This window comes from Amblyomma maculatum, chromosome 1 (genome assembly GCF_055883805.1).
Source record: "Amblyomma maculatum isolate TAMU_Amacu chromosome 1, ASM5588380v1, whole genome shotgun sequence".
NCBI lineage: Eukaryota > Metazoa > Arthropoda > Arachnida > Ixodida > Ixodidae > Amblyomma > Amblyomma maculatum.
The window spans coordinates 319,353,530-319,361,916 of record NC_139344.1 but is presented as its reverse complement, the minus strand read 5'-3'; the positions used below and the strand labels follow the sequence as shown (position 1 = coordinate 319,361,916).

At 45.8% G+C, this 8,387-nt stretch overlaps 1 protein-coding gene across 1 annotated transcript; it reads right to left on the bottom strand.

Moving 5' to 3' along the window:
• Positions 1–5,018: 5,018 nt before the first annotated feature.
• Positions 5,019–7,143, bottom strand: LOC146207238 (uncharacterized). The gene has a single exon (XM_084577377.1). It carries the CDS (start codon positions 6,897–6,899, stop codon positions 5,697–5,699), a length of 1,203 nt encoding a protein of 400 aa, XP_084433503.1. The 5' UTR covers positions 6,900–7,143; the 3' UTR covers positions 5,019–5,696.
• Between the last annotated feature and the right edge of the window lie 1,244 nt (positions 7,144–8,387).

Sequence of the window (8,387 nt, the reverse complement as noted above, 5' to 3'; positions counted from 1 at the left end):
TGATCCAGATCATACCTAAAAGACCTACCAGGATCCTAAAAATTTATTGCACATGTCATTCATAAGGAAGAATTTAAGTAAAATTACTCGCTTTTTAAGTGTACACAGTTGAATAAAGACAAAACATTAATCTAGCGAGGACTGTTATTCGTTCGGGGATGTAGTAAGCAAATTTCGCAACACATGGCATTTATAGGCTTTCTTTGTTCCCCCGTTTTGTGCTTGTGTTTTCGCTTGCTGCAGCTGTACAGTTTAAATTCTCGCTCGAGATAAGCTCAGCTGAGAGTTCAGCGTTTGTCTTGTCGGTTCTTGTCCTCGTCTTACGCTCTGTTCGATTGTAAAACAACTTCGATGTTCTGTCAAAAAGTGGGCTTTGCCACAGGAATGCGCTGCTAATGCCGAAGGCAGCTTTCAGTTAAAACTTCCATGATTTCTAAATTCATACCTTCTAAACTACTGCACATACAGGAACAATGACAAAATTTTAGCCACCTTGGGCTTTTGAAGTAGTCTGAGTAGAACAAGAATTGTGGGCTCGCGCAAATAAACCGCCACAGCCAAGGATCCAACTTGCGATATTGGGCATACCGCCTTCAGCGCTGGGTCACTGTGTCGGACTAAAAAGATATGAACTGATGTTATTTAACTTAGTGTAGGTATATTTAACTGACATCGCACCTAATGTTAATATACGTGTATTCTGCAGGTTTCAGTGGCTATGGCTAAAGTTCACGGCGTTTGTTGTTCCGAGTTTTGGCTCCCTACTACTCTTCTTCTTCAACAGAGGCAGGGCAGGTAAGTCGCTTTATTCGCGGACTAGCATGGCTTACGCAAGGGCTTCATTTTATATCTGCCTCATTCGCATTGCAAGAACTATGAGTAACGGGCCACAAAGTGTCCGCTGCCAAGCATTTTTTTTGTTCCCGTCGCATGCTACTTATTCATGGTGTTTTTCAAGATTACCAGGGACGTATGAATCGGACTGATATTCGGTACCCTCACCGGTTCTTCATTGCTGTACAACACCAAACACCATCGGCCATGAATGCAAACGTCCGGAGATATGCCAGGCGTTGTTTCACCTTGATGTTGTACAGATACGTAGGCCGGAAGTTTCTATGGGAACAGTTCCCTCCGCCGGGTTCCGTTGCTCCGTTGCTAACTGGCCATATAAGACTCTCGCTTTAAAAAAAAAAAATAAATAAAAAAAAAATCTGAGCGGTGGCGACAGCGACATGTGCATTTGACAGTATTCAAAGATAGTAATGACCGTAGCTCTCTCTTTTTAATATTGACCAAGAAATGCTTAGATAAGGCAACCAGAACTCCAAGAACTGCCGAGGACATTTTAAAGGTGTCTCATCAGATTTAATCGTACCGCATGGATCTGGTCATGTTTCAGACAGCCATGCGCCAACAGAAACGAATAAATGCGTAAAAGACGAACATAGCAAAGCTCTTTGCAGTAATATACGTGTTTTCTTCCTTTATCGTCTTGGGTTTTATCGATGAGCACACGCTGTTAATATAATTTATCACGTGGCTCCAGTACCGTATAGTACCCAGAAATGTGGTGCAACGAACACAATCACGTGAATAGAAAATACAGCACAGGCGCGGACTACCAACTGTATTATGAAACTGAACACGCACTTCCTCTTAACCACTCAGCTGCAGCATCATCTTCTATAACAAGTACATCTTCACACACCTCTTCTTTGCCAAACAGTTAGTAGCACAATCATCTCAGCATAACTGTAACATCGTCCAATTATGACCGTCACAAATTCCACCACAATGACATACACTAGAAAAACCACGACACATCTGCGGCTACCACATATAATGTTCACGTTCACTCCTCATCATGTAGGTCAACCTTCCGAAACATCCTCAGTAAGACAAGGCCATCCAAAGCACCTATAATTAATCCCTACGTAGCCACAAAACTATGTTGTCTGGGCCACTAGACGCCATATCTCCTTTAACTTTTTTCCCCAACCCACGCAGCGTGCAATGCCTTATTTCTAGCATGAATCCAGTCTTTAAAGATCCGAATTTGCCTCCATAATTTTGATTCGAAAAGTCAGTAAACTCTCTTAACATGACCGACAGACGCCTTGATGACATAAAAAAAGCACTCACTTCTGCAGGACCCAGTCCCTACGTAAAAAGAAAGAATTCATCTTGCCCGGCAAGTGGTGAAGAGGAAGTGCGTGTCCAGTTTCATATTACAGTTGGTAGCGTGCGTCTATGTTGTGTTTTCTATTCACGTGATTGTGTTCGTTGCGCCACATTTCTAGGTACTATGACACACCAACTCGCCCCTCAAGCTGTTGTTCCACTACCGTGATCAGTGATGCAGGCTACTCATAGCTCAAGATCTACGCACTGTAGTCAATAATAGTACGTGCCTTCATACGGCTGGATTTCATGCATGGGCATGAAAGCCAGCCGCATCGGTTGACTCGACCTCCTCGCAGTAGTCTAGAATAAAAAACGTTGGCACTGAGATGATGGCAGCCCGAATCACGGCCGGAATATAGCGCGCTGGGTTTGTCATGATGTCCAGACCGACCGCGTACAAATTTTCTGGGCAAGCGAAGTGGCGGCGCTGGTATTATCAGGCACGGAAGGCAAGGAGTAGATAGAGATATATTGGAGGGGACCTTGAACATAATTGCCGCAGGTAATGACTTGTGTGCCAGTTATTCATCGCTTTTTATTTATTTATTTTTTTTTTTTGCAAAAAGAACGCAGGTTCCTCGGTATCTGATAGTTGAATTCGTAACGCTTTCATGCATTTTTCGCCTTTACCATAGGTGCAGATTGGTTGCTTAGATCACCAGTTGGGTTTAGTTTTTGTCTTGGTTCCTTCCGTGCGTTTTTAGTACAGCTACGCCATGGTTTGATTTGGTTTTTATGTTGTTAACACTGGTGAATTTCGGGCGCATGCTCACTGAGTTAGAGGTGTTTCTTTGACCACGCATCAGTTGCTAGTGCCCTCTTCATTGTTTTATGTGCGCAATTTTTAGATAGATGCAACGATATCCTTGTTTCTTGGCAAAAAAAAAAAAAAAAAAAAAAAGTTTTCACGCAGGAATTAAATAATTGCTTCCTAAGCCCTTACCAAGAGCAGGAAACTTACCTGAAATTAACTGATAGTACCTGCAATGATAAACGCAAAATATATTATACCACCGGGAGTTGCATTGGTTACCAAATCAAATGAAGTTTATTCTCAACATAAGTACAATGTTGATGGCTTCCCAGCCATAACGCTGCGCACACGGCTTGACTAGGCCAGGGAGCCGATTTTGGCAGCAGCGTCTTCACATACGCAGCACAATGGTTCAAATGGAGGGAAAAAACCGCAATATAATACATTCACTCTATTCAACATAATTACACTATAAAAGCAAGAAATTAAAAGTACATAACAAAAACTTCTCTGCAAAGAAAGGGTTTTCAACAAAAACGGCAAGGTGAAAAAGGCAGAAAATATTCCACGTGCACTTGGATAGTAATTAACAGAAGTTCCGCGAAAACATAGAACTAAGCACTAAAAAACTGCCTGGTAACAAATATGTAACGCAAAGCTCTGTGATTTACGCCCGTGGCGTCTTTTTTCGAGCGCTAGCTTGCAGAGGCTGTGGTTACTGATATATGCCGCACTTTGACGAAGGTATGAATCGCATCTGCCTGGTGTTTCGGTGTACACCCTGCCGATTCTATAACAGTTTGTAGATTAGATTTTCCAGTCTACTTGCTGACAGGTCTCGGTTTTCGCTTTGACAGGAAGCTGCGTGATGGTCATAAGACCTTGCAAGCTCCCTCCAACATTTGCTCTTAGCAGACGATGCCAACCACCAGCCAACAGTGCTCAGTTCCTTCGAAGTGACGCCGCACACACGTTTATTTTTTGGCATGCGTGTAATGCTAAGTATAGATAACAAAGGCATGAATACATCTGTGCTTTTCGCGAACGGAGCGCGGCATGCCCGAATATGAGGTGTTTAAAATAAGTTATTTTGGCATAGTTTTCTTGCTGTTCCTGCTCACGAAGTTCTTCCAAGGGCCCAGCTCGCTGCGCTCGAAAGCAGACGAAAGCGTTTGCAAAAGCTTTACGCCCAGCGTTAGCTTCTCTAACACAGACTAGCTGGCTTACGGCACTTTCACACCTGCGCGCTGGAACGATCGCGAGAGAAGTGGAGAACTGGACAGCACTAACAATCAATCCATTCTTGTGGCTGTGGACGCGTCCGTGTGTAGTGAAATTCAATACAAGACACCGAAGACGCAAGAGCCACAGATGCTTAGAGAGATTGTGTCATTAGGGCCATTTTTTTTTCTACCTACACCAGCTACACTAGTATATCAAAACACCATTGAAGGTATTGGAGTTCTGTTACACTAGTGCAGCTGGTGTAGGATAAGAAAAGTGGCCACATTGTTTAGCGCGGGACATCGTATGTAGGAACACGAAAAGTACTCTGAATGCTCTTGGAGTCGAACCTAAAATGGCCGTCGGCCAAGGAGCTGTACTGGTGGGCAAAGCTTCAGGGCTGCCCAAGGAAATTCAAACGCTGGACACCTGTCAGCAAGTAGTCCTGGAGTGCCCTAAAGGTCGAGTGTACCCAGTATCGCACGAATGTCGACTGCCCGACGCTGCTGCGCCGGAAAACAAAGGGGATGATAAGGCAAGCGATTGCAAGGGCATGTCTCCCTATTCCCGCTGCTGCAGTGAGCATCGTCTGCTAGGAGTTTGTAAGGAAGCAATTACTTATTGACATCCACCCTAGTGTAGCCTACGGCTACAAAGGAAATTTATGCAGCTTTCTTATAAACTTCGCAGTTGAAAAATTTGTCCTGGTCCGGGGATCGAATCCGGGACCACCGCCTTTCCGGGGCAGTTGCTCCGCCAACCAAACTAGCCAGAAAGGTCAGGCTGTTCTGACTTGACGAGGCGGCCCCTGCCACAATCGGCTGGTATGCATTTGAGCCCCCAAGAAGCTGACACTAGTTGTTTTTATTCACTGCATATAGTGCGGATAATATGTAAAGAACACGCATTTGTATTAAACAATAAACAAAACCCTTACTTTCAGAGCAAATATATATATCGAAGACAACAAATCGGCCAGGCAGACGACACCTGCTCGAAAAGCGCGATTCCGCCCATACCGCCCCACGCTCGTTCCTTCTACAGATTTCCGCTTTGCTTCGGCCCTACACTGCTGCGCCGGGCAGTCGACGGTCGCGCAGTACTGTTGAAGAATTGTCCTTGTGAACACCAAACAACCAGAGATATTGGAATTTCACTCGGAGTAATTCACTATAGGGCGCACCCACTTCTTTCCTTGGAGTTTATATAATAGTTCAATGAAGGATGAAAATTTGATGCTTCAAACATGCTGGAAAACAAATACAGGCACTTTTATTTTTTCAATGAAAAATTCAATGTTTTGCGCACTTCAATTTATGATCAATAAATTACAAGAAAATAAAGTCATTTGAAATGTCTTCGCCCATTTTCCTTTTCCAGATACATTTTCGATCTATACTGCCAAATAGCGCCTTCAATGTGTAGTTTCATTCTAGACATCTTACCTGCAAAGCACACATTTGATCTGCAAACATCCCTGGTAAAAGTTAACGGCTATCGCGTAAAGCGTAGGCGAAGCTAATTTCAGGTCTTATATGCATTCCAGCTGTTGCAATACACCCATGTAGTCCTGTTCGCTAAGAAATACCACAGACTGGGAGATGTAGAGCTTCTTGGCGGCGCGGTCGTACCTCCAGAAGTGGATGGCGTGGCCGCTTTTGGCACCGATGTAGAGCCCTTTGTTGTTGGCCAAGAAGAACTGGCCGCTCTCCAAGCTAAGCTGATCGACGAGCAGCGCGTTGATCATAACGTCGTTAGTCAGAGGAAGGTACAAGGTGCTGCCACGCGGTTTCCACTCTTCGGTCTGATACACGGACGCACTGTGCCGAATCGCCAGGAAACCGCGGCCGAACCGCGGGCAGCGCTGCTGCTCTGGTAGGCAGGTCCTTCCGGTAGGGACAAGTGTAGGCCCCAGGAGTCCCGCTAAGTTGTGCACCATGTGAGAAGCATGGGGCATCTGCGGTACTGGCATGGCCTGTTCTGCCAGTTTGCCTCCCTGTCTGGGCTGGGGGCTTTTGTTGGGGTCGGCGTCGCAGACCTCAGCGACCGGGGCGCGAGGCTCATGGGCACCGGCCGCTGCTCGATTGCCAGCACCTATCTTGACAGTAGTGCAGCGAGCCTTACGGGTTTCTTTGTCGACGCTCAGTAGAACGGCGTCCGAGGCATCCGCTTGGTCGTCGATTGCTCTCGTCCTGCGAGCACTTGTTCTAGAGTTTGTTCCGCCGCGCGACGATGTCTGGCGTCTCAAGAAGTATCGCTCCAGTGGGAAGCTGGCAGCCAAGAAAGGCAGGAACACGACTCCCAGGGCGTCTAGAGGATTCTTCGCTGAACCTCGATACGAGGCTGCCGCGAGCACACGTTTGCAGTGTTCGAAGAACGTCGAGAACCCGTAGTCCCTGGGACGGTTTCTGGTCGAGCCGCTGTTCAAAGGCCTAGCGACCATTAGCCTAGATGACTGACTGTTGCCGCCTGGCTTCCGCATGTGATGGTGGTGTTGCTGTCGAGGCCTAGCGACTGCCCTCGTTACCTTCTTGGGAGAGCCGGTTTCGTCTTCTCTTGCGACGCCCTTGGCAGCGAGGGGTGGCTTGTCGGCATCCTTCACGCACGTCTTAGTGTCGTTCGCCAACTTACCTTCTTGGCAAGTGGCTCCTCCAGCCTTCATTTTCACAGGTACGGCGATGGTCTCGACAGGAGTTTCGGCATTAGAACACACTACCTTATGCTGTTCGGGCATTGTTCTCGTCGCCCTGCAAAGTGCTGCAGCGGAAACTGTGGAAACGTCTCGAGTCCTACTAAAGAACAAACAGAGAACTGTAGGTCCAAGCACCCTTTCAGAAACGACATTCCTTTCCCGGTCCGGCACTGAAACAGGTTCGCCGGGATGAGTAGCAACAGCCTGCGGAGGAGGTTCTCTGCCGATGCAAAATAGCCCTTAGCAAAACAGAAAACCCGTCGCAAGCATTGGTTTTATAGCGGACATATCATCTCCGGCTTAAGCACGTGACAAAAAAAAAAAAAAAAGATAATCCCGGAGATGAATTCGGCCGGAGTAAGGCTTTTATCGCATGTTATATCTTCTACTTTCAGAGGATGATACTCTCCGTAGATAAGAGCAAAAAAAAAGGAAAAAGAAACGGGGTACTCGACAAGACATACATAAAAATTGTTTTCGGGATGCTCTTTTCTATGCCAGTACAGTGGCCTTTGAATTTCACGCTCACTAACTGCCTCCTTTTTCCAACCACTTTTTTTTTTTTTTTTTGTTGATAGGCGGGACATTTAAGCACCTAAATAACATTAAACTATAAGCTTAAAGCTAGTTTTTATTTCGAAAATAAAGTCTACTGCCATGCTTCTAACAGAAGTGTCACTATAAAAATACACTCAGGGGCCCCTATTTTCGACATACATGGCCACTGTTCGGCGCCATGTTGTTTCTCTGATTGCTTGTCAAAAACGTCACGTGCTTCAAATTTGTGACGCGAAATTGCGGTCTGTCGAAATGGCTTTTTGCGGTGGCGTAAAAATGACGTGAGCGTGAAAACTGATCTTTAGCAGCGCTATTCATGGTGCCTGCATGGTATTTATAAGCAATTGTGGTGGGAAAAAGAAGGTATTGATGATAGAGAGGAAAACACTTACGCTTGTATTGCGAATGGGCTGAAATGAACTGCCCAGTGTCAAGAGCCGCCTTCTGAAATTCGTTTGGCGGTCGTTGCGTGGTGGGAAATACATCATGCATAAACATTATACGATGACGTCAAAATGACATTTTATTACGTAAAGGATGGGCTGCCATTGCTGTTACCCGCGATACATTAGTGGTGTGGGAGGAGTCTGACTTTGGACTCCACCTTACACAAAGCTATTGCTGTAAATGACCAAAGTTGGGCGCCACATTTCGAACCACTTGAGTACAGTGAACTAGAATACTTCTAGTTCACTGTAGCATGAGGCGGCCGCGAAAAAAAAAAAAACATGGCGAATTCGACGTGGGGTATAGGCGGCTGTTAGCTCACCACAGTTTGGTAGACAGTTTGGTGGGTGGTGAAGTAAGCTGAGACATCTTGTTGTAATTGCAGAAAGCACTGAAACGGCGTCATAAGGCTACTTTTCAGCTGCACAATCTTTTAGGGGAATAATAACGAAGATGCAAATTTACAGCTGCACGAGGGTCATAGTTGCCCTCCCGTTGCAAACGTTTTGCCCTCATAGAGAAACC

Coding starts and splice junctions, on each gene's coding strand:
- LOC146207238 (XM_084577377.1), bottom strand. CDS start 6,899: ATGCCCGAACAGCATAAGGTAGTGTGTTCTAATGCCGAAACTCCTGTC.